This window comes from Chrysemys picta, chromosome 4, assembly GCF_011386835.1.
Source record: "Chrysemys picta bellii isolate R12L10 chromosome 4, ASM1138683v2, whole genome shotgun sequence".
Taxonomy (NCBI): domain Eukaryota; kingdom Metazoa; phylum Chordata; order Testudines; family Emydidae; genus Chrysemys; species Chrysemys picta.
Genome location: NC_088794.1, coordinates 135,377,971 through 135,404,805, shown reverse-complemented (window position 1 = coordinate 135,404,805; position 26,835 = coordinate 135,377,971). Strand labels below are relative to the sequence as shown.

General features: G+C 42.3%; 1 protein-coding gene across 7 annotated transcripts in view; it reads right to left on the bottom strand.

The window, feature by feature from the left end:
- Window positions 1-26,835, bottom strand: part of MARK3 (microtubule affinity regulating kinase 3) — a 106,184-nt gene that overhangs the window by 14,582 nt on the left and 64,767 nt on the right. For all 7 annotated transcript variants that reach the window (XM_005285843.5, XM_042858242.2, XM_005285844.5 and 4 more), the window contains 4 exons: window positions 22,655-22,808; window positions 14,543-14,760; window positions 7,262-7,365; window positions 35-292 (listed from right to left, as the gene is read on the bottom strand). In XM_005285843.5, the coding sequence (XP_005285900.1) occupies window positions 35-292; window positions 7,262-7,365; window positions 14,543-14,760; window positions 22,655-22,808 (734 nt within the window). The remainder of the gene's footprint in view (window positions 1-34; window positions 293-7,261; window positions 7,366-14,542; window positions 14,761-22,654; window positions 22,809-26,835) is intronic.

Below are 26,835 nucleotides of genomic sequence, written 5' to 3'. Positions count from 1 at the left end.
ACTATTACAGCTGTTATTTTAAAACAAGCCTTACCTTCTTGTTAGTTTTGAAGTTAATTTACTAAAAAGATTAGTGGAGCCCCTGCTCCTAGTCTGTGAAAGTGGTGTTGCTTCATGGGATAGACTGGGTGAGGCAGGTGGTCCATTATATGTAGCAGTACGTCGCTCTCTGAGTTGACCATGGAAAGTGCTACGACTGGCAGTTCCTCTTGGGAAACGAATGCGATCAGGTGTAGTTGCACTGCTGATGCTATGAGTTGAAGCAACAGGAGTTCTTTGATCAGGACCAGTGCTACAGAGGGAAACAAAAACATATTACACAGTTTCATATTATCTTTTACAGAAACCCCAGCACTTTGCAGGAAACAATGCATGCCTATAAATGTGCAACTGTAAATTCTACAATACAGTACACTTAAAGACATCCTTATACAGGCCATTGTAGAACCCCCCCCCAAAAAAGTTACTATAGCACATTACAGAATCAAGTAATATTTTACAAAAAGTTAGGAATAAAAAAAGTCTAAACACAAATTTGTGCATTTAGAAAAATGTAATATTGAGCAAGCCAGTTGGGAATTAGAGGAAACTGTGCATATAGATTTGCACTGACCAAACTGATGAAAGAAGGAAGGACCAAAAAAAAAAAAACAAAACCCACACACCTTACTTCCAGGTGTGTGTAAGTGTGTGTGTGTAAGTGTGTGTGTAAGTGTGTGTGTAAGTGTGTGTGTAAGTGTGTGTGTAAGTGTGTGTGTGTGTAAGTGTGTGTAAAATGGATAATGTATAACCTTGCTTTCTCCTTTCTATGCCTGTGGAGAACCTTGCTAATTTGTGAACATCTTGTAACAGAACTCTATATACCAGCAATCTACTTGAAAATATTAAAAATTCCTAACAGTACAAAAATATTAGACTATAATCCCCCCTGACAGTGTTCAAAAACAGAGGGATTTTTGATAATTGTATTAGTATGAAAAAAGTATTAAATGTTCACTATGGTAGGATTATATCACAAACACCACAAAACAATACATGTAAACAAAACTAAAAATTAGGAAACATCTTGCAGAAAATACAGTCTAGAACAAATCTAAGACTAAAATTCCACAGCACAAAGTTAAAAGGCAGGTAAAACTTAGTTTCACAATTATTTCAGTTTTTCTTACATAAGCTTGAAGTTATCTGCGTCATTGTTTATTGGAAGTAACATCATCTTCGTGTGCACAGAGGCTGACATGGACATCGACTTCTGATGTCTCAGCCGAATGCTGGAGGAGGAGGTGGTACAAACTGAGGCAGGGCTAGCTGCATAAGCGAACATTTCGGTCAGGCTGCGAGGGGGTTTGGGTTCAGGCAGAGGCAGAAAGAACAGCATGACGGGCCAATGACAAAGTGCAAACTACCGTGTATAGTGAAAAGAAAACACTTCTCACAAACATCTGGCTTTTGTCAAAAAGAATATAAGTGTTACCACCACTTGCATAGGAGATAGAGCAATTAACTATTTTACACTGACTAAAACATGTTTTTTTTTTTAAACTGTCCTTTTCTGCAATGTGATAATTCAAATGCATTGACAGCATTAGCTTGTGGACACCTGTCTTGACTAGATGTATAGGAAGCTTGGGCCTTGGAATTCTTAGTGATCTGCACCAAAGTATTATTTGAAATAAAGGTGCAGATTGTATCAATTATTTTTCCTATGAAAAATGCTTTTTAAAAACATTCTTAACACCGCAGGTCTAATGATTGGGAATGATCTCCTGGGTGAACAGTGATTCCAGTCAAGAACTCTGCTGCTGCTTGAAAATGCCCAGGTTTTTTTTTAAATTTGCTCTTCCAGTGGGATTCTCATTTTAATAAACCTCAACCACTGTAATGGGTTGAGGACTTAATGGACATAACCCAGACTTGAAGGTTTAGGATATCTATGCTAGAGTAGCAAATTAATAGTCTATCCTACTGAGGAGTCTACCCTGCTACAAGGACTAGGGGTGTTGGAGTTCTGGAATGGCAGTTCAATTATCTCTGTGCAGGCAAAGGACAAGATTTTTCAAGAATACTTTGTACTTGGGGATCACTGAGCAGAACATCGATTAACATTCATGCTTTGAAGGAAGGTCTATTGAATCTTCTTCAGCAAAAAGGATGGATGGCTGTCATGTGGTGCTTCATAGTTTAAACTAGGTGGTAAAAAATAAGCACTGTTCAGGCTTAGGGAAGAAACTCAGTATCTGGCAACAGGAGTTCCAAACTTGCTGTTCCATATGATCAAAAGAAAAAGTTACATACGTTCATATATAAGAAACTCCCTTGTGGCTACAGATATTGGGGGCACAAGCTCTGGAGTCTGTGTCATTCAGTTAACTCAGAACCCCAGAAGATCTGCAAGGATGCTGGTTCAGTTAGACTATCAGCTGCCTACTATAGATTTAGAGATTATTTAGCATGCTTTGAAAAAAGTTTGAGTCAACGTGCATGTCATTTTTAGTGGAGCTTTTTCTTATGTAAATTGGGTAATTTTTAAAAAAAGCCTTTCACTGAATGGATCTGATATGTTATTTTAGCATTCCTGGTTTTTGTTTTTCCACAGATGAAGACATCAGCATCCCTGTCTATAATCACTTTTTTTGTTAATGGCTTTATTTGTAATAAGAAGCCCAACCCATTTTGCCTTTCATTAAAATTCCCAACACCAGGGAGTTAAGAAATTGTAGGAGGATGAACAGAGAGCTGCATGAACAGTCTCAATCTCAATAGAAAGCATCTCAAGTAGATAAACACTTTTTAAGGGATAAATAATCCTGAAACAAATGATCACTAAAGGTTCAAAACTTAATTTGTACAACTTATTACAAAGATAAACTGACTGTTTCCTCTTTTTAGGATTATTTGTTCTAAATTTTATCTATTTTTAAGGGCATTATGAGACTTATAGAAACTGGGTCCCCTACCTCCAAACAGATGCTTAACGTTTGAGCCTTTTCCCTCAGAATCTTCTGTACCCCATCTTTGTCAGAAGTCATCCTCCTGGTGCTGTCATATCCTGCTGCTAGAACTGCTTTCTTGGTCTGTAAGCTTGCTGCACATCTGTCATGGCAATAACTAAGTACTTTGCTCCTAACAACATGGTTTTGCAATTGTTTCTTTTGTGATACACTACTACTTTGTTACAATAAAAATCTTTATAAAAAGATGTGAGGTGTTGCAAACAATGTACTCACATGAACCTCATAAGCCACCTCCAGCAGTTTTCCACAGTTGTGACAAACTATGGTACAAGCTGGGATGTTCAGAGTAGGAAAAAGAGTAGCTCTTGGGAAGGCATTTTTTTGGTCCCTATACTAATTGATTATTTTTTCTTAAAATATGCTGCCTATGTCAAAACTCAATGTGTAAAGAGCACAGGTATGCAGCGTGCGGTGGGATGACATGTTTTGTAAAGAAAGGCATGAAACACATTTAAGCTTTATATATATATGTGTTCTCTCCTGACATTAGAAGAGCTCTTCAGGTGTTCAGTTGGTCACTATTCTCAACATCCTCAATTATAGTAAACCTAAAATCTTAGCTGAAATGTTCTTTAGAGCAGTTCTCCCTTACAATAATTGCTATCACAGAGAAGTGCAATTTGAAAGCCACAAAAAACCCATTTCTAAAGAAACCCTGAATTCAAACAAACTAGGTTTCTACTTCAGAATCCACATCTAAGAAAAACACCACAGATCTTTCTAGAGTTTTATCTTTCATAGAGTTCAGAGATAAGAGTATTGGAGAGATAAAAAAACAACTGAAAAAGCAGCATTTATTCTAGATCCAATCAATACTGCACTTACTGCAATCTGTTCAGCTTATGTCCAACTATGAGCAACCAAGTATATTGAGATTTGACTATAACCCTCTGCAGCAAATTTTCAGATTGTGCCAATCTAAGACGTACCGCTACATGCACAAATAGTGAAATCCACTGAATCACAACCAGGAATTTCTAGTTATAAAGACAAACTTAATAATGCTGTGTTTTATTCTGTCAAACTTTAATATTTTTAATTAACACATTGATCTTGCTAGTTACCGTGGTACCTGCATATTTATGGAACCTAATAATGAAGTTGTTATATCAAAGGATAGACTCCATAACAGCAAGTCCAACATGTTTTAATCAAAAGTAAAAAGTGGTAAAAGTTAATGTGAAATGTCTGACAACAGTATAAATGCCTTAATGAGGACACAAAGTATGTCCTAACAAACTTGAAGTTTGGAACAGTTTTACTACTTGCATTACACTCTGATCAAGAATAGAAATTTCCCTCCCTGCTGACAGCTGCAGAAGGCAGGACTGTTCAGCATTTTTGAAAGTGAAGATAAGTTGCAGAATATAACGCATGTGTCTAGGAAGGTCAGTGGGGCCAACACCCTGGTTTATTTATTGCTATGTACTGTACAGCACTGACTTTGGACAAAATGAAGTCTATTGAAGCATGGTGTAATACTGAGAAAGTCAAGGCCAGAAAAGACAAAGGAGCAATTTCTCAGCAATACAGAATGAAGCTGCTCCCAGCAGAAGACCAAGAAGATAACACTGAACTCTCTTAAGCCCGGAAGTTTATTTCAATTTAAGGCCTCGTAGACCAGAAGATGCTGCAAAACAGAGTGCTAATTTAAAGACTGATTATAAAAGAAACCAAGCAGACTACCCAGCTAAGCAAGTAATGAGCTCTAACAAACAATGGTACAAAGGGACACATTTTCACATGCATTGTATAAATATTTCTAATGACTATTGTTTACCTAAGAGCTATTAAAATGCTGAAGTTACTGAATTATCAGGAAAGTGGTTTTAAGATCAAGATTAATAAATGCAGAATATAACCAAGCAGTTTGCGTGCGAGGTGAGTGAAAAGATGTCTTTGGATTGACACCAGGTGGCATCTCTCTAAAGTGGTACAGCAACTGTTCAGAACTATACCTTTTGGACATCATTGTGGTTGCATGCAGCATCATGTTTAAAAATAACTTGGACAGAAAAAACACATTAACATATCTTAAATTAAAAAGGTTTTCCATCCCTTTCCTTAACCCAAGCAAAGACTTAGTAATATTAACAAGGACTAGTCATTGGAGGATGAGAGAGAGACAGACACCACTATTTAATAGGGCTGTAATTTGCATACTAGTCAATTACAGACCTAGTTGGCCAGGTTGGCAGGGGGAAGAGAGAAGTGTGCAGAGTCAATTTAGACTTAGGTTTTAATTCTCCCTAATTCCTGCCAGGCTTGCTGAAGACCAGTGGGAGGAGACAAAGGTCAGAGTCATGTCCCTTATCCCAGACACCAGTGGAGGTGATGTCGAACCTTCATTCAGCATGTCCAACTCAGTCCCTCTCTTCCTTTACATGCTGCTGGAGAAGAAAGCAGGAGGCAAAACCATACCCTTTGTGAAATGAAGTCAATTTCACACAGTGACTGCAGCATGAGGGTGTAGGGGCAAACGCCTGTTCCCTTTCTCTGCCAGAGAGATCCCAAAATAGGGATCAATGGAAAGAAACTGATGAGAAGGGAGCTATTTGTTTTTTTCCCAGACTTCCAGCAAAAAAATTATCACCATTGATTTGACTGGTAACCCCAAATCTCCTGCATAATGTAACTCCCCTCAAACTTAGCATTCCCTTAGTTTAGGGAGAAGGCCCGTATTTGCGTATGAAATTCTAAACCCTCACTCAGGCCTGGTCTACACTCCAGAGTTAGGTTGACGTAAGGCAGCTTACAACGACCTAATTAGGTCAGTGTCTATGCTACAGCCTTGCTCCCGCCTATGTAAGTGCCCTACTATACTGACATAACACCACCTCCATGAGAGGTGTAGGTCTGTGTAGTTAGGGTGACACACCCTCCAGCAGACACTGCGTTACTTACATTGGCTGTCATTCATGTCAATTTCACAGATCCTGCTGGAGCTGTAAAATTGACAAGAAAGGTTGGTAGGTTCCTTGCTTTTGGCTAGGAGCCCTGCTGCCCCCCGGGCTCTAGGCAGCTGGGAGCCCGGAGGTGTCCAGAGGGGCAGCCGGGCTCCCAGCAGAGAGCTGTGCACCGAGCTGAGAGCCCAGGCTCTCAGCCCCCATACTGCTGCTCTTAAGTCAGTGTAACGAAGTGCTCCTTGTGAGGATGCGCACTGTCGACAGAAGGTTAGTGTGGGCATGAAAAACTGCAGTAACTACTGTGGATACTAACAAAGGTTAACTTAAGATTGTAGCGTAGACATGCCCTCAGAGAGGAGCTTTGCTTCTTTACAGTCCCATTTGTTCAACAACTTGCCACAGATTGTAGCCACCTGGAGGGCAGAACCATACAACTGTAACTAACTGGTGCAGACTTCAAATTCAACTAGTTGTAGTTAAAATTCACCCCAATTCCTGACAGAAAAACAAAATTAACTCCCTGCTTGGCAGTTTCTGGAACCAGTAAATCTCCAGGCAGCACAGTAATGGGGGACTGGGGTGGGTTCTTGACTAGCACTCCAGCCAATAAAGAAATCACATGCACTCTAAATATCCTACTTGACAAGCTGCCTCTGTGAGTGAAGGGGATGCTCACATTGATATGTTCCTCTTCCTTTGCCCCCTTCTACCCGACAGGGTAGGATTATGTTAAATTTTAATGTTTCAGGGGTGACATGATGAAGGGATACCTGAGCCTATAAACTCTACAGTATAGTAACAGGCCTCACACTGTTATCTGGTCAGGCAGAAGGCAGTTTTTCTAGAATAAATCAGCAATATTCTAAAAGTATGACACTCCAATATCATAATGAGTACAGCATAGAGTGGAATATGTACAGACAGAAACACACCAACATTTTCAGGTGTTTTAATTTGACCTCTAATACAAACAGATGCCTTTCTTTAATTTTTTAAAACCAAAAATCTTTTACTGAAACAGGGCATTCCTTGTTCAAATATCCAGAAGAATGACTGAATGATTCAATTTTAACCTGTGTACATAGGCTATCCAACCACAGAACATATGATCATGGTCCATAAGTTAGTATCTACAAATTTTGGGAATCTTAGTAGAATACTTCAGGTCTACATACTGCAGAAACAAGTACTTGCAAGTATCCACGAGCTGGGGATTCGTACTTACCTTTAAGAGAAAAATGTAACACTTAGTGATATTGCTTCATTTTGAATCATATACAACAACTTTTTCGAAGCATGAGAAAACAAGTACAGCAAATTTTTCTTTGAGAAATTTCATACCTGTTCTCCTTGCCATTTTGGATTACTGAATGTCTATCTGCAGTGGTTCTCTCGCTACAAACGTATGTATTGCGGCGTGTCATTGCTCCCGGTGCGGTATTATTCTACAATTAAAGATACAATGTGCATTAATCCACCCAAAAAGTTTGTGCAAGACTCACGGCAAAATCAGTATCAACAATATGTGGTTGAGACCTTATTTTCCTTAAATTTATGCTATAATTTGTTCTACAGCTTATAGTAAAAGCCTTACATTGATTTGTTTCCAAATTAGATAAGATAAACAGAAATACCCTTTAGTTATGGTGACTGTGCTGGTCTTTCTAAGAAAGTGCTAAGATGAATGAACTGTTTGAAACACAATTTCATTTTATTTTGACTATTCAACAAGAGTTAACAGAGTAAACTTAACTTTAATCACAAATGCCCTCAACTATTTATGTAAATAAAAATGAGGATTTTATGGAAGTTAATCTAGATCTGTAGTTCCTTTACCAGATATTCTTGAAAGATACTTTATGACTTTTAGAATGTGGAAATTATTATTTTTTCTTAAAACATTTTCTGAAACTGAATCAAGCCCCTAACAAGTTAATTGACAGGAAAAGCAAAGATCTAACAGAAACAAACACATGTGGCTAAGTACAATGGGGAAGTAAATAAATAAAGGCTCTTAAAAATATTAATGCCATAAAGGAATCTAAAGTTTTGAAACCAATAATGAACAATTAAAATAAAAAAGGCAAATTCCAGAAAAATCTCAGTTAAGACATTTTTTCAAATATAAATATACACACAAACATTAGACAGAGGACAAGAGAACCACAGGGCCACTTAAAATGAAAATGGAGACCTTAGAGGGGGATAAAGAATAGAATTAATTACTTTGCCTCTGTCTTTGCAGAGGAAGAGGGTGGAGATATGCCCAACTTGGCGGTCAATTTTCCAGGAACGACTGAGGAGCTAGGTAGTGCACAGATAACAGAATTATATAAAAAAGAGTTAGATGCACTTAATGTAGAAAAAGCACGAGATCCAGATAAACATGCACTCAGGGGTTTTAGAGGAAGCAAGCAAGCAAACTGGTGAATCTTTGACTCCCCCCTTCTCATTCCAGTTCACTGGATTTCAGATAAATTCCACAGGATTGGAAAATGGAAAATAAATCCATTACTGTGCTTTGTTTTTAAAAAGGATTGAGGGACAAAGCTTGACACAAGAGAGGTTACTGAGTTTAAACATCCACTGCCGGGAAAAATCTTGGAAACCAGTTTAAGGGATGTTATCAGTGAACACATGGATAAGCCCCTGTCAATTACAGATTGCCAGTAAGAATTTAGGAAGAGGACTTAACTAACCCATTGTAGTTCTTTGAAGAATTACTGCTGTGATAGACAAGGGAAACTCTATGCATTTTTAAAAAGAATTTGAGATAAGGTTCCGCATAAAAACGAATGGCTACAGTAGTGTGCAATGGAATAAAGGGTAAAAAGATATGGAGGAAAAATGGGCCTAGGAGAAAAAAGGCAAAGCGTAGCCATTGACAAACTTTTCAAGTCGAAAAAAGGTTCCAAGAGGGGTCAGTAAAAAACCTGTTATTCAATATATATGAAACAGCTCCCTGCAGTCCTCTCTCAGGCAAAGTTCCGACACATATCAGTTTATAATCAGGTTCCAAATTCCCCACAATTCCACAGCTGCAGAATATATCAAAAATCCATTTCTTTCTTCAGAACTGTACTTGAATCCAAGGTGTCATTTAAAAGAAATGTCTAGCACTTGCTGTTGCAAACTTTAAAAACTTGAACTGGTTATAAGCTGATGCAGGGTCATGTGCTCGAGTCTGCCAATAGCTGAAATAACTGTTCTAAATATGAACAGTCATCATTCATTTGAATGGGGTGTTAATGTTTATTATTATTAGGCTTAAAAGTTAACACTGCATTAACTTACTGAACATTGCAGGCAAAACAGCCAGCTGAAGACAGAAAAATCCATGACATGGTGAAAGATAAAAATGGAGGGGAAGTGTAAAACTTGGAATTTAACACCAAATTAAGCAACAGCAAATTATAAACTAATTGTATTATTCATTTTCATATTTAATTCAGTATGAAACAATTTTTAATTTATCTGAAGCTGCCAGAAAACCTCTAGTCTGCTGTCCTGGATTGCTAAGAAACCAGAGGTCTTGCTATAGAATTTGGGTCAAGCTTTCTACAGAGCTTTCACTTGTAACATATACTGACTTCAGTGGGAGTTTGTCTGTATAAAGACTGCAGGAATCTGCCAATATATTTTACACATACATGCATACAAAAATGAAAACCGTTAACTATGCAACCTTAACGATGCATTAAACTTGCCAGGCAATACAAAAGGTTGTAACCGCACTATTAACTTGGCAACTCCGCCCTGCATATGGTATGATGTACATCTTATGGCACAATTTATTAACTTGTTGGTTCCCAATTTTTTTTTTTTTTTTTTTTGGAGCCACTATGTGATAGAATGATAGCTGAGCCTGTCCACCCCCTTTTTCTAGCTTTTCTCTGTCTGAGCACAACAGTGGTGCGGTTGCAGCACGTTAAGTGAGACATACCCTAAGCTTAACTTAAAACTAAACAAACACACACTAAGCTAAGTATCAGAGAGGTAGCCGTGTTAGTCTGAATCTGTAAAAAGCAACAGAGGGTCCTGTGGCACCTTTAAGACTAACAGAAGTATTGGGAGCATAAGCTTTCGTGGGTAAGAACCTCACTCCTTCAGATGCAAGTAATGGAAATTTCCAGAGGCAGGTATAAATCAGTATGGATTATTTATACCTGCCTCTGGAAATTTCCATTACTTGCATCTGAAGAAGTGAGGTTCTTACCCACGAATGCTTATGCTCCCAATACTTCTGTTAGTCTTAAAGGTGCCACAAGACCCTCTGTTGCTTTTTACACTAAGCTAAGACACTTTATTCTTCAAGAGAGAAAATTCAGGTTCCGTGGATCCACAGAAGTTCACATCTGTCTGCGGTCACAGCTGGATAGAGTTGAGGTGGCAGAGAGCACACCCCCTTTTATAGGCACATCCGGAGAACACAGAGGAATGCAGGGGGGAGCAGGAGGGGTGAGTGAGCTCTCTAACAGGCACTGCTACCAGAATGCATCCCATGAGTGGGACTTTGCAGAGTACACTTGAAGGTGGTGGCTACATGTTTCTGGGAATAAGGAGCATCCTCTGATGCCATCAAATGCTGAGCTGAGCACCATGAGCATACTGAAGAGAAGCTTGGGCTGGCAGGCTGCTGCAGCTGCATTGGACGAGTTAGCTGCATGTGCAGTCAGCTACATTAGGAGAGACAACCAGAGGAAGGAGGAAAGGTGAGTGGCTTTCAAGGAGTCACTTGCTGGTTCTTCTAAAGATGTCATAACACATTTGCAGAAAGTCTGTAAGAGCTAGGGTCCTGAAGCCTCTTTCACCCACTATAATTGCCTTCCTCTGACCTGCCATCCTGAACTATTCTGAAGGCCCTTTAGGTTGGGAGACAGCAATAAGGTATACGTTTGGAAATATCAAACAATCCATGAATAGTATGCATGAGTAATATGGCAGAATTATGTTGCTGCTAAAGCCTTATGTTTTTAGATTTTAATTGAGCAGACTACATATTAGTTTCCAGCAACTTTTTAAAGCAAAATAAATTTGACAAGTATTTTGCTAGTGGATCTAATCTGATTCTTACTGCACAGCTGTTCAGTTTGCAGAGCTATCTGACTTGCAGGGGCCTGCACGCACAGCCACCTTTAGAAGCACAACTTCTATGTTCCCTAAACCCACACACACTAATGAGCTGCACACACATGCACAACATTTGCCTTGAAGTGTATACTTGCAGACTTAATATTCTGCTGTACAAGCTTAGTATGCAATTGTTTAATGGTTCTAACAGTTAAAGAAGAGTTAGACTTTTTCAAAATCATACATTAGTCTTCAACAAGAACTATGCCCAGACCAAGTTTCAAAGTTCTGCCATTTTGCAGTAGCTTTGTATAAAAAAAGTGGTTAATTTAAAAAAAAAAAAAAAAAAAAAAAAAAGAAAGGAGAAGTTACTAGTAATTCTGCTTCTCAGAAGTTATCTCAAGGAATTATCAATTTTAGGCTTTATGCAATCAGTGAGGCAGGATGGAACTTCTGTACCTGAAGGATTTTTTGCACTCAGAGTGGTAGGTCAGCACAAGACAACTCACTCTCTTCTGGCTGCATGCCAACTACCACAACCCTTAAATTTTCTAGCCAATTCCTGAACTGTGGGGGAAGTAACAGCTTCCTATACACACCAGTTATAACAATGAACTCTAAACATGACTACACAAGAACTCGCATTGGAAACCCTGTTAAGTTTATATGGTTAAATGTTAAAAGAACCAGGAACTATAACTCCACCCTTTTGTGTGGTGTTATAATGCCGTTTCTGATTATATTAGTGCCACTGTTCGATTCAGTGTGCAAGTCGGACCTTTTACCATGAACAAAGCAGGTATTCCATGGATCTGTCACTATAGCCCAAATTTTGATTTCAATTACAATGTAAAACTAGAAACCACTGGAATAAAGCCACTGATGTCAGGATCTAGCTGGTGTAACAGAGCAAGCCAAAATATCAAAGAATGAAGCACTGAGACTATAATCATAGAATCATAGAATATCAGAGTTGGAAGGGACCTCAAGAGGTCATCTAGTCCAACCCCCTGCTCAAAGCAGGACCAATTCCCAGCTAAATCATCCCAGCCAGGGCTTTGTCAAGCCGGGCCTTAAAAACCTCCAAGGAAGGAGACTCCACCACCTCCCTAGGTAACGCATTCCAGTGTTTCACCACCCTCTTAGTGAAATAGTTTTTCCTGATATCCAACCTGGACCTTCCCCACTGCAACTTGAGACCATTGCTCCTTGTTCTGTCGTCTGCCACCACTGAGAACAGCCGAGCTCCATCCTCTTTGGAACCCCCCTTCAGGTAGCTGAAGGCTGCTATCAAATCCCCCCTCATTCTTCTCTTCTGGAGACTAAACAATCCCAGTTCCCTCAGCCTCTCCTCATAAGTCATGTGCTCCAGACCCCTAATCATTTTTGTTGCCCTCCGCTGGACTCTTTCCAATTTTTCCACATCCTTCTTGTAGTGTGGGGCCCAAAACTGGACACAGTATTCCAGATGAGGCCTCACCAATGTCGAATAAAGGGGAACGATCACGTCCCTCGATCTGCTGGCAATGCCCCTACTTATACAGCCCAAAATGCCGTTAGCCTTCTTGGCAACAAGAGCACACTGTTGACTCATATCCAGCTTCTCGTCCACTGTGACCCCTAGGTCCTTTTCTGCAGAACTGCTACCTAGCCATTCGGTCCCTAGTCTGTAGCAGTGCATGGGATTCTTCCGTCCTAAGTGCAGGACTCTGCACTTGTCCTTGTTGAACCTCATCAGGTTTTTTTCGGCCCAATCTTCTAATTTGTCTAGGCCCCTCTGTATCCGATCCCTACCCTCTAGTATATCTACCACGCCTCCTAGTTTAGTGTCATCTGCAAACTTGCTGAGAGTGCAGTCCACACCATCCTCCAGATCATTAATAAAGATATTAAACAAAACCGGCCCCAGGACCGACCCTCGGGGCACTCCGCTTGAAACCGGCTGCCAACTAGACATGGAGCCATTGATCACTACCCGTTGAGCCCGACGATCTAGCCAGCTTTCTATCCACCTTACAGTCCATTCATCCAGCCCATACTTCTTTAACTTGGCGGCAAGAATACTGTGGGAGACCGTATCAAAAGCTTTGCTAAAGTAATGCAAAAGGGCTGGAAAAAAAAACAACAACCCAGAACGCCAAGAGAGAGAGAGAGAAACAATTAACAGGAAGTTTAACACTGATCAGAAGGAAGGGGGTGGGGGTCAGAAAAGAATACACATAGCACTGTCAGAGCAGATGTATGAACCACAGCTGAAGAGAAGGCAGAGGGAGGGGATCCTTCTTACAGGAGGAGTTCATTGCCAGCCTGTAGCTGAGAATGACTTGGCTGGAAGGTTGCAGGAACTGGAAGTAGTGGCTGCTGCTGGTACACAACCAATAAGAGAGGTTGAAGGCCTTCTGTCGAGCTACTTTTTGGCCTCAGAGGACTAAAAAGGTTTGAATTAGGGAAATTCTGCCATTTTTTATATTGCGACCATGGAATCCAAGTGCAATAATCTTGCCAGGATGGCATCTTTAAAGAAACATACCATCCCAAGCTGGATAATGGCTGAAGAGATTTTGTTGATATTTTAAAAAATTCACAATGCAGGGAAGATTTCTGTGCAGAAGCTGAATGTTCCAGAAAGTCTGAGTTTGTGGAAACAGACTTATTATGAATATTGTTTTTCAACCTTAGTTATAAAGGTGGCAATCAAGCAAAACTTTCAGTTGATTGGAGACAAGCTGGTCTGGGAACTGAGCTAAGGTAGATAACAGGTGCGGAAGGAAGGAATAACCTCAGCTCCCTAGTAACTTACCAGCTGAAGGATCTGGAAGTTATTGTGGGAGAGTTTCACTGAAACTAATCAGCTCAAAGCACTGCAGCAGAAAGATCAGAGGATCGTTTTAAGAGGACTCAAGTCCCAAAGCTGAAACTAAGTTCAAATAAGTTTTTTTTGTTTGGGGGGTGGGGTGGGGGGGAAGGGGAGAGAAGAAGCTTTTAAAGCTACAGCTATTTGGTAATATGTTAATTACTGAGCAGAGGGCAGGAGTCCATGGAGTAATCCGTATAACTGCATTTTTAAAATGTGTTAAGGAATGCCTAGTGCAAATTACAGGTGATCCTTTTTATCAGTACATACAAAAGGATATGGGATATAAAGTTGTGGCAGGGATCCCTTTTTTGGGAGGAGGAAACCCAAAAGAGCAGGTGGGATTTCAGAGATCACCCATGACCCATACTATCTGCTCCATAGGATAGCCTCTTAGTTCCTTTTCTTGTCTTGGATTTATTTAAAATGTACCTCTGGTTCCTATCCTAATGAACTATTTCAGAAATGGCAATAGGCAAAAGAATTAAGTTCCTGGGCAGGTGACTGAAGCAAACAGTATACAAATAAGTATATGAGATACTTACATTTGCTCCTGGGGAATGAAGTGAGATGAAGATAAAAGCATTAAAAAACAAATAAACCAAAAACCAATGACAGGCCATTGGGTTGAGTGACATTCTCCTACTCCTAAAGTGTTTCATGTTCATATGCTTGAAAAAATAAATGCTTCCACTTACACTGGGGACAGCCGAACTTTTCTTACGTTCAGGAATATCAGCCTTATTTGGATTGTTAGCATTTCCGAGCATGGGGCTAGCCGGAGCAATTCCTCGTCCCCCAACAGCACTACTGCTAGATTTCCTTGTCTGAATTCCATCTTCTTTCAGGTCACTGTCTGTAGTGCTAGTCTGGCTTCTTTTTGGATATGCCACTACTGGAGGGATAGATGGTCCAGCTAAAAAGAAAACATTTTTTCCAAATGTGGAGGTTATCAAGCTTGTTATTCATTATGCAAATACACTTATATGCACATATCTTAAAAGTCAAAATAAATGAAACTTAAAGGTCAGAGGACCATAGAACATAAGAAGGGCCATACTGGGTCAGACTAAAGTTCCATCTAGCCTGGTACCATGTTTTCCGACAGCGGTCAATGCCAGGTGCCCCAAAGGAAATGAACAGAACAGGTAATCATCAAGTGATCCATTCCCTGTCGCTCATTCCCAGCCTCTGGCAAACAGAAGCTAGGGACACCATCCCTGCCCATCCTGGCGAATAGTCATTGATGGACCTATCCTCCATGAATTTATCTAGTTCTTTTTTGAAACCTGTTATGGTCTTGGCTTTCACAACATCCTCTGGCAAAGAGTTCCACAGGTTGACTCTGTGTTGTGTGAAGAAATACGTCCTTTAATTTGTTTTAAACCTGCTGCCTATTAATTTCATTTGGTGCCCCCTAGTTCTTGTGTTATGAGAAAGAGTAAGTAACACTTCCTTGTTTACTTTCTCCACACCAGTCAGGATTTTATAGACTTCTATCATATCCCCCCTTAGTCGTCTCTTTTCCAAGCTGAAAAGTTCCAGTCTTATTAATTTCCCCTCATATGGAAGCTATTCCATAACTCTAATATTTTTGTTGCCCTTTTCTGAACCTTTTCCAATTCCAATATATCTTTTTTGAGATGGGGCAACCACATCGGCATGCAGTATTCAGGAGGTGAGCATTCCATGGATTTATATAGAGGCAATATATTTTCTGTCTTATCTATCCCTTTCTTAATGATTCCCAACATTCCCCTGCCAGCGGCGGTGGCTGGGCAGCTGCGGGGGGGGGGCTCCCCCCCGTGGCCGTTGAGCAGCTCCGGGGTCCCTCTGCTGCTGCCAGTTGCAGGAGGCCCTTGGCTGCCAGCAGCGGCAGCTGGGCAGCTCAGGATCGCCGCCACCATCGCTGGCCGGTCAGTTGCGGGGCCCCCCAGTGTCACGGAGGTCGCTGAAAGTCATGGATTTCGTGACTTCCGCAACCTCCATGACAATCTTAGCCTTACTCATGTCCATTCCATTGTAGATGCGTGCGCTTGCCACATATACTGGTGCAGGAAGTTTTCCCCTCAGTGGTATCCATAGGGGACCGGGCTCTGGTGCCCTGTCGAGCGGTGCACATCTGCACCGGTATAAGGGGTGTTGCCGACTCCCCCTCCCCCTCCCTTAGTTCCTTCTTGCCGAAAATCGGCAGGGGGAAAGGAGGGTGGGTCATGGAATGGACATAAGCAACACATCTCAAAGAACAACAGTTATGAAAGGTAACTGTCTTATCTTCAAGGGCTTGCTTATGTCCATTACATTGTAGATGACTCCCAAGCAGTACCATTGGAGGTGGGTAGGAGGAGTTCAAGGATGTGTTGATTGCAACACAGCTCTGCCAAATCCCGCATCATCTCTGGCTTGCTGGGTGATAGCGTAATGCGCCGTGAACATGCGTACTGAAGGCCACATCGCGGCCCTATAGATGTACTGGGTAGGGACATGTGCCAGGAAGGCAGTCAAAGCCGCCTGAGCCCTCGTCTAGTGAGCCTTCACTATCAGTGGAGGCACAGCCTGTGCCAACTCCTAACAAATACGAATGCAAGTGGTGATCCAATTGGAAATCCTCTGAGAGGACACTGGAAGACTCTTCATCCTGTCAGCTCTTACGATGAAGAGCTGGGTTGATCTGCGGAAGGGCTTGGGGAGTACCAGGTAGAAAGCCAGGGTGCGCCTGACATCTAGAGTGTGCAGCTGCCTCGCCTCATTGGTCATGTGAGGCTTTGGACAGAACGCTGGGAGGAAGATAGCCTGGTTGACAAGGAAGTGCGACACCACCTTTGCCAGGAAGGCCGGATGGGGCCCCAGCTGGACCTCGTCCTTGTAGAATACAGTGTATGGGGGCTCTAAAGTGAGGGCTTTAATCTTGGAGACATGTCTCGCCGGAGTAATAGCTACAAGAAGAGCAACCTTCCAGGACAAGTGGGAAAGGGAACAAGAAGCCATAGGCTCAAAGGGCGGACCCGCGAGCCTGGAGAGGACCAGGCTGAGGTCCCATTAGGAGACCGGGTCCCGGATTGGCAGAAAGTCTTTCAAGGCCTTTCAGGAACCTGATCAACGTCTAATGCAAGAACACCAATCTACCCGGGATGCAAGGTGGAAGGCCAATATGGCTGCCAGGTACACCTTGACTGAAGAGAAGGCAAGGCCCTGATGCTTTAAGTGAAGCAGGTAATCCAGGATGGACTGCAGAGATGACTGGGTCAGGGAGATATCCTGCTTTGACACCCAGCTTCCACTTTGCCAGATAAGTTGCTCTGGTGGAGGGCTTTCTGCTCTCCAAGAGAACTTGCTGCACCTGATTAGAGCAGGCCTGTTCCTCTGGATTCAGCCACCCAGTATCCAAGATATGAGGTGGAGAGAGAGACCACAAACCTGATGGATGGATCCGAGCTACTTGACGTTTATATGTAATACAAGCTCCTCTCCAGACCATAACCCTGGAGTCCATAGTGTACTGAGATGTGCTCCCCAATCTAAGTCAGATGCATCCAAAATCAGGGAGACTGTGGGTCATGGGCTCGCGAACAGCACCCCTTCCAACACCAGAATTGGGTTGGACCACCACTGCAGAGAGGTAAGTACCCATGGTGGGATCGTCATGACCTTGTCCAGGTGATATCTGGTCAGGGAGTACACCGATGCTGGCCACATCTGGAGGGTACGCAGCCTAAGTCTCACATGTCGGACAACGTACGTGCATGCTGCCATGTGCCCCAATAGTCAGAGACACCCAGGAAGTGGCGCTGACAATCAGATCTCACATTGTCCTGAATCTGGCCTCTGGCAGGAATGCTCTCACTCAGGCAGAGTCGACTACTGCTCCGATAAATTATCCATTGGACCGGTATCAACGTTGATTTTTGTTCATTTATCAACAGGCCCAGAGCTTGACAAGTGGCTCGCAACATCTGGATGCTGTGCTGGACCTGGACCGGCCCTTGATGAGCCAGTCGTTGAGGTATGGGTAGATCTGGATACCCCGACCTCTGAGGCAGGCCTCCACCACCAACATGCACTTCGTAAACCCTTGGTGCCGTTGCTAGACCAAAAGGGAGCACAGAGAATTGCTCTGTGTAGGAACCATCTGTGTCTGTGAAATATCGATACGTGAAAGTAAGCATCTTTCAGGTCAAGGGTGGCGTACCAGTCTCCTGAATCCAGGGAAGGAATGATGGAGGCCAAGGAGACCGTGAGGAACTCCAACTTCTTGAGATACTTGTTGAGGCTCCGCAGGTCAAGAATGGGGCATAGACCCCCCTTGGCTTTTTGTGTAAAGAAATAGCGGGAGTAAAACCCTTTCCCCCTCAAATGCAGAGGGACTTCCTCCACGGCTCCCACCCTCAGAAAGCCTTGTATCTCCTGAGTGAGCAGATGCTTGTGAGAAGGGCTCTGAATAGGGATAGGGGAGGGGGGGCGGGAGAAATAGACTGGAGGGTAAAATCCCCCTGCTATCGTGCAGGAGGACCCACTGGTCCGATATTATAGAGGTCCCAGCAGGGAGGAAGGGGGACAAATGGTTGGAAAATGACAAGGGTGCTGGATCCAGGACACAGGCTGGAAGGCGCAGGACACAGGCTTGAGAGCACCCTCAGAATGCCTGCTCATTACCGGTTGGTTATGGCTCGAGCGAGCTAAGGTGGCTGGCCAGCACTTATAGCCCTTGACCTTCTTGCAGAAGGGCTCTGATTGAGGTTGGCTCCTGAACCTGTGGGACTGTTGTGGCTTAAACTGCTTTCTTGACGGCCCCGGTGTGTAAAGGCCCAGGGAGCGCAAGATAGCCCTAGAGTCTTTCAGGCCATGTAATTTACTGTCTGTCCCGAAAAGAATGCCAAGCCATTGAAAGGGAGGTCCTGGATGGATTGCTGAACCTCCATCGACAGGCCCGACGCACAGAAATGCAACCAGGACGCACGCCGCATAGAAATGGCTGAAGCCATGGTCCAGGCCGCAGAATCTGCCGCATCTGAGGCTTCTTTGAGGGCTGCCCTGGCCACAGCACTGCATCTATGATAGCCAGGAATTCCTTCCTGGGCTCCTCAGGCAGCAAATCCACAATCTCTGCCATCAATTGCCAAATAGTAAAATCATAACGGCCAAGTAAGGCCTGATGGTTGGCCACTCTCAGCTAGAGGCTGGACATAGAATAAATCTTTCTCCCAAAGAGATCACGCCTCTTTGCCTCCTTATTCTTAGGCGTTGATCTGGGTTGGCCCTGTCTATCACGCCCATTGGCTGCCGACACAACCAGTTAGGGCAGCGTGGGTATAAAGATACTCGTATCCCTTAGTGGGGATGTAGTATTTTCTTTCCACCCACTTGGAGATGGGGATGGAAGGAGGAGGGTGTCTGCCACAGGGCTTTTGTAATTTTAATCACTCCCTCATGCACCAGCAATGCCATCTTGGAGGGGACTGCTGAACTTAGCACATCGAACAGGGAGTCTGAGGGCTCCACCAGTTCCTTGGCTTCCAGCCCCAGGTTTGACGCGACCGTCTTCAAAAGCTCCTGGAGGGCCCTGGCATCATCCAGGTTCTCCTCCTCACTGTCCGACCCTGAGGAGGGAGAGACTTGTCTGGGGGACCAGGACAGTACAAAGGCTGCTTGTGTACCCCGATCTCATTGGCTCTGCCCACGGACCTTCACTGGGGACCTGTACGGGGGCAATGGCTCTCGGTGCTGCAACCCTGTGACCAGCGTCGGCATTTGGTGATGGTACCCAGGCGATTGATGCCTCATGCTTAGAGAGTGGTGCTGCTCCATAGACTGTGAACTGGAATGGGAGTGAGAACACTGACATCTCAGAGACCAATGTGCCCGCAGTGATCCATACCGGCAATCCGGCGACGTGGTTCCAGGGACCAGCATCTGGACCCTCTGGAACGGTGCCATTGGCTGGGAGAGTGACTTCGACGCTCCTGCCACCGGTGCTCTGGGGACTGGGGACTGGTGACAACTCTGGGTCTGCGCCAGGCCGCTGGCAATCGACACCTAGAGCCTGAGGAACGCTGCCTAGAGTCTGGGTACTGACGCTGGGAACTCTGGCAGGCAAGCCAACCAGGGGCTGGTGGCACTGTTCAGGCGAGCGCTGACGGGGAACTCCCTGAGGTGGGGAGCAGTGCTGCACTGATAGAGAGGGCTGGAAGGGTCCCAGGGCAGGTTTACCCCACAAACGAGGCACCTCAGTGGCCGGCGTGGGCTGCACCAGAAGGGACAGTATGTTCTTAGCATCCTGAAAGGCCTCCGGTGTGGATGGCACCGCCAAGTGTCGAGTACCTCTGCCACTTCCCGGGGAGGCGGGTGGGTCTTGAAGTGGGCTTGACAGCTCAACAGCAGTCAGAGCCTGGCCACCGTCCAGAGGGGAAGAACTGTCCTACGCAGATCTTCACTCTCCGGCTCTCTCCTTCCCTTTACGGGACATAGGAGAACGCCCCCTCCCGGCCTCTCTTTGCTTTTTACCTGGTACTGGGGATGGCGCCAGTCAGAGGTTGCTGCCGGCAGCGTGCTCCGCACCGGGGCCACAGTACTTGGAGCAGAGTCCAATCTCGTTGGCTCTGAGGCCGGTGCAAGGACCGACTCCATAAAGAGCGCTCGGAGACAAATGTCCTGCTCCTTCTCGGTCGGCGGCCTGAAGCTCTTGCAAATGCAACACTTGTCGCTCATGTGGGTTTCCCCTAAACACTTCAGGCAGCTTCTATGGGGATCACTGACTGGCACAGGTTTTTGCAACAGTCACAAGGTTTGAAGCCCAGGGCATGCCCTGTCCCTAGGCTAAGTCCTGTACGGGACTAACTATTTCTAACTTAACACTAAGGGAACTATTAACTGTACAACTTTAAACAACTATATACAACAAATTCACTACTAAACACAGCAGAGATAGGAAAGCGTGCCGAAGCAAGGAGACATTCCAGCACGGTCATTGGCAGTAAGAAGGAACTGAGGGAGAGGGGAGCTAGCGGCACCCCTTATACCGGCGCATATGCGTGCCATTCCAGAGGGCACCAGACCCTGTCCCCTACAGATATCACTGAGGGGAAAAAATCCGGCACCAGTGCATATGGCGAGTGCACAACAGACAATGGAATGGACATGAGCAAGCACTCGAAGAACTTTTCCAAACTTATTAATCTCTGCCTTTTTAAAAAAGGGTAAAACTTGAGTTGCTCAAAAACAAAGTCAATTTTTAAAAATTTAATAAGTTGGAGATTTAAGCCAACTCTTAAAGCTCCCTTTAACGCGATTTTCCACCAAAGATACAGAATTTGTATACATTTTCTCCGGTAAGGACAGATGGGTGGTGAATATAAAACTATTTAAATTCTTTAGTTGGAGATGTTCCTCAGATTTTAATGTAAGAAAAAACTGGTGTTAAACACTCTGAAAGTTCCCCTTCAGGCTCTTGTCTTGTTTTGCTTAGCTCCAGAAGTCCAACATTTGAACACTGCCTATTGTACTTTTCTAGTCATTCCTCTTTTACTTGAAGTGTTGGGCCATATATTTGGCTGTGCTTTATTCCCTTTCTTGCCACTGGCACAATAGGTTGGAAAGCTAGTCTAAACCCAGTTACGGATTTCCTTTGAGCAAGGGATCTCTAATTGCATAAAGTTGTCATGGCAGGTTCTTTGTCATTTGTTTCTAATCCCTCCCAGTTCAATGGGCATTCCAGAGCCCAGCCAGACCAAGCTAAATTCCAGGTACTCTGAGATGGTGGACTGGCACCCGAGGGCAATTATTGCTGGCACACAACCTACCCTAATTTGTGCTGTAGGCCCCCACATGCCTATGGAATTGGGGAAGAATGGCAAAAAGCTGTTCTGGTACACCTGAAGATCAGGCAAAATGTCCAACGGCCCAACTATTTGTACCAATCCTTTCCCAGCTATTAAAATGTAAGGAGTTGAGATGTGGATGTTATATTTTGAAAGTCAGACTTCCCTTCCTCTCCTGACACACTTTAATGGGGATAAAAATAAAGTCAAAACCATTCAAGTGTTTTGGTTTCTCTCTTCGAACAAAACTAAAACTGATTCTACAGATTAGAAAATGTAACAAAAAAGACAACGTAATCCGAGGAGACACAGGGAGAGGAAAGCAACCTCTCCTGCCTGCAAATAACCACTGTAGTATATTCAGGTCAAAAGGAGATTCCCTTTGTAAGTTAGTGTATAGGCAGGAAGATTTATAAGATATTTAGTAAATTCTGTGTGACTGTTCTGCATACCCATGAGGCAGAAAAGTTCTAAGTTTGGCTGGAGTCACTGGTACTCTTTAAAAACTGGACCTTTGCAGGGCATTCAAGTGACAGCCCCCACAGGAAACAAGAAGAAATACTGGGGGACAGACAGTTTTCCAAGTTCTTTTAGACAAAGGCTGACCTATTAGTGCCAAAAGGAAACAAAAGCTGTATGGCCATAATGGAAGTGGGGGGATGGTGCGGGATGCACTTGATATTGAACAAGAGAACTTGCGAGATGTTGTTTAACTTGTGTAGCAAGACTTTCCTAGGATGGCCCCACAGGCAGGAGAAAATATTGCCATAATAATAGAATAAGCTGGTTCACTCAGTACAGCTTTAGAAGGTATCTCTGAGGAGGTCTTAAGTATACATAAAAATACCTGATCATTGTAAAACAATGAATTAGTCACTAGGTTGTAACTGACCAGACCATAAGCAAGTTGGTCCCTTTTAAAAGGTGAAGGCTGTAAGAAAATATCGAACTTTTTATAGTAGGTGTGCGTCATCACACTGAAACAGGGTCACTCACCATGATCGCTGTACCGTCGCTGTTTTTGGCTGGAAGATATGCTTCTCTGCACTTTGTGATGAGGCGATTGTCCAGTGCTATTGTTGAGATCACTACTTGGTCTAACTTTAGCAAGGGAAAGATTGCTGCTGGAGCTTGAATCACTAGCATCCAACTAAGAGAAAATTTAAAAATGAGGTTCAATCAAAATGAATTTAACAACGTCCAGAGATTCTGAACATAATCCTAAGTAAGCAAAATTTCAAAAGGTTCTCACACTAAAATGTTCCTTGAAAGTTCACTAGTCAGATCCAGTTCTGTGCCTAAAGGACCAGTAGAAATATGAGTAGTGCTCTATTCATTTGTCACTTAACTGGTGGTAAATAAGTAACCAAATCTGGATAAAGCTACAATAGCTACACAAAACATTGCACAGTTCAATTTACTTCTGAAATGTTAGGAGCATTTTATGAAAACATTATTTTGCTGAGAAACAAATATCTTCTATCCCTTCCTTACGGGATAAGGTTGGGGAGAGAAGAGGGTGTTTGCTTCTGAACAGTTTGCTTCCATTTATACAGACATTAGAATGTAGTCCCTGCCCTAAGAGAGTATAGAGTGCCTACCAAACTTTTGGTCCTACAATTCAAAAATAGGTCATTTTAAAAATATGTTAAAATGCTTAACCAATATTTGAAGGTGTTTTTGTTTAAAGGTAACCAGCATATGATAGGCTATAGTACTGAAGTCAAAATATGGTGTTTTAGCCCACAATAAAGTTATTGCTAAGGCCCTACTTGAATCATGGCATGATTGTCAAATAACTGTGGCTGAGAGTCACAGATTAGACATGGAAAATTGCAGAAAAGTAATAACGGACCTTTATTAATTGTGGTAATTTGGAAATCAGAGAAGACTTATTTTTTTAAGAAAAAATTGCTGGAACACAATATAAACATTCCAGTATTATGTTATGCCTTCTCTATTTTTTTGATAACCAGACATTTTGTGCAACTACATTACATTCATTAATGCATGGGGCTGACAGCGGGAGCCTTGGCCATCAGCGGCTGATGGCCGGGGTTCCCGCTGTCAGGCTCAGCCAACTGGTGGCCACGGCTTCTGCTGTCAGCCCCAAGCGGCTGACAGAATTGCAGTGGAAGCCTAATATTGCTGAGATCTGCAATTTCCGCACTATCACAAATTAGGTAGGGTCTTAGTTATCTTTCAGCCAGGAAGCACTCAAGTTATTAGAGTGCCATGCACTCCCCATTTACTCCCCATTATACATGACTATGGTATAACAATGTGATTAATCGTGATTAATTTTTAATCACAATTAATTTTTTGAGTTAATCGCGTGAGTTAACTGTGATTAATCGACAGCCCTAATAATTAGTAAAGTCCAAATGGGTGAGAACTTAAAAATTGGACTATAATAAAACTCAGATCTCCGTGATGATTGAACCTATTGATATTCTGAATAGAATTCTCTCTCTGGCTGGCAACTGCCCTTACATCTCTTCATATATGATTCTCACATTACCCCAACCAGTCTCCATATTTCCTTACCCTCCTTACACTCTCCTCCCATTAAAGCATTATATTAAGAGATTGATTACGTTATTTTAAATACCTGGGGCTAGGTGGGGGGGGAGACAAGGTGGGAAGGAGATCAGATGTAGCGTCTGCCATGTTTTGGTAGCCATTCTAAAGGCAGTAGCCTGTGTAGGCAGATTTGTATCCTCAGTGTCCTGTTAATCTACATAATAAAATTTCAGGATTTTCACTGACAACTAGAACGTGTGTTGAGTAAGTGTGAAGCAATGAAAACAGCTACAAGGATAGCTGAGAACTCTTTCTGTTCAGACTATCAATAGATTCAATCACTGAGATCTGAGTTTTATTATAGTTCAATTTTTAAGTTCTCACCCATTTGGACTTTACTAATTATTAGGGCTGTTGATTAATCGCAGTTAACTCACGCGATTAACTCAAAAAACTGTGATTAAAATTAATCACTATTAATCACACTGTTATACAATAGAATACCAATTGAAATTTATTAAATATTTTGGATATTTTTCTACATTTTCAAGTATATTGATTTCTATTACAGCACAGAATACAGTGCTCACTTTATATTATTTTTTATTACAAATATTTGCACTGTAAAAACAAAAGAAATAATATTTTTCAAATCACCTCATACAAGTACTGTAGTGCAATCTCTATCATAAAAGTGTAACTTACAAATATAGATTTGTGTTACATAACTGCACTCAAAAATAAAAATGTAAAACTTTAGAGCCTACAAGTACACTCAGTCCTACTTCTTGTTCAGCCAATTGCTAAGAAAAACAAGTTTGTTTACATTTATGGGAGATACTGCTGCCTGATTCTTATTTACGTCATCACCTGAAAGCAAGAACAGGCGTTCGCATGGCACTTTTGCAGCCAGTGTTGCAAGGTATTTATGTGCCAGATATGCTAAACATTCATATGCCCCTTCATGCTTCGGCCACCATTCCAGAGGACATGCTTCCATGCTGAGGATGCTCGTTAAAAAAATAATGCATTAATTAAATTTGTGACTGAACTCCTTGGGGAAGAAATGTAGGTCTCCTGTTCTGTTTTACCTGCATTCTGCCATATATTTCATGTTATAGCAGCCTCGGATGATGACCCAGCACATGTTTGTTTTAAGAACATTTTCACAGCAGATTTGACAAAACACAAAGAAGATACCAATGTGAGATTTCTAAAAACAGCTACAGCACTCGATCCAAGGTTTAAGAATCTGAAGTGCTGTCCAAAATCTGAGAGGGACAAGGTGTGGAGCATACTTTCAGAAGTCTTAAAAGAGCAACACTCAGATGTGGAAACTACAGAACCTGAACCACCAAAAACGAAAATCAACCTTCTGCTGGTGGCATCTGACTCAGATGATGAAATTGAATATGCATCGGTCCATTCTGCTTTGGATCGTTATTGAGCAGAACCCGTGATCAGCATGGACGCATGTCCTCTGGAATGGTGGTTGAATCATAAAGGGACATATGAACCTTTAGCACATCTGGCACATAAATGTCTTGCAACGCCAGCTACAACAGTGCCATGCGAACGCATGTTCTCACTTTCAGGTGACATTATAAACAAGAAGCAGGCAGCATTGTCTCCTGCAAATTGTAACCAAACTTGTTTGTCTGGGCGACTAGCTGAAGTAGGAATGAGTGGACTTGTAGGCTCTAAAGTTATACATTGTTTTATTTTTGAATGCAGTTTTTTTGTACATAAATTCTACATTTGTAAGTTCACCTTTCATAATAAAGAGATTGCACTACAGTACTTGTATTAGGTGAATTGAAAAAATATCATTTCTTTTGTTTTTTTCAGTGCAATTATTTGTAATCAAAAATAAATATAAAGTGAGCACTGTACTCTTTGTATTCTGTGTTGTAATTAAAATCAATATATTTGAAAGTGTAGAAAACATCCAAAAATATTTACATGTTCTATTGTTTAACAGCGCAATTAATTGCACTATTAACAAGATTATTTTTTTAATCTTGTGACAGCCCTAATTATACCTATGCAACACCAAGGCATTTACCTATGTCATGCCAAGAGTCCTAGACCATTGTGATAAGAGGTAACTCAACCAATCACTACCCTTACTCTGTATTGGTTGCATGAAGGAGATGGTACATATGAAGGATTATTTGGCAAAACTGCCACACCCGTGAGAAAATAAATGACTCTGCAAACTGGAACGCAACTGGAACATAAGGAACAGCAGAATTGGGATTGTGTGTATATTCCTAGGTCAACAACTATTCCTTCATTCTGGGAATCTATTTTTGGTATAATTTTAATCAGGACTGCTGATGTCATGAGGTAGCACATTAAAAAATGTTATGAGAAAAATGCATCTACATTAAATTTAACAATGACTTAACATAGGTAAGCAGCGTATTAATGCTTTTTTGTTGGACTACAGTCACAAGGGCTCACACAATCTACTTGCTAAATCAAAGGAAATGAATGTGACATGCTAAGTTGTGTTTAGGTTAATTTTCTCCACTATTGCAGTTTTACAGCTATTTTAAAATAACAGAGGTCACCTGATACTGACTGCTACAGGTAAGGCTGCAAAACAGTTATAATCCCATTTACACAAGCTTCCCCCTTTCCAATAAATC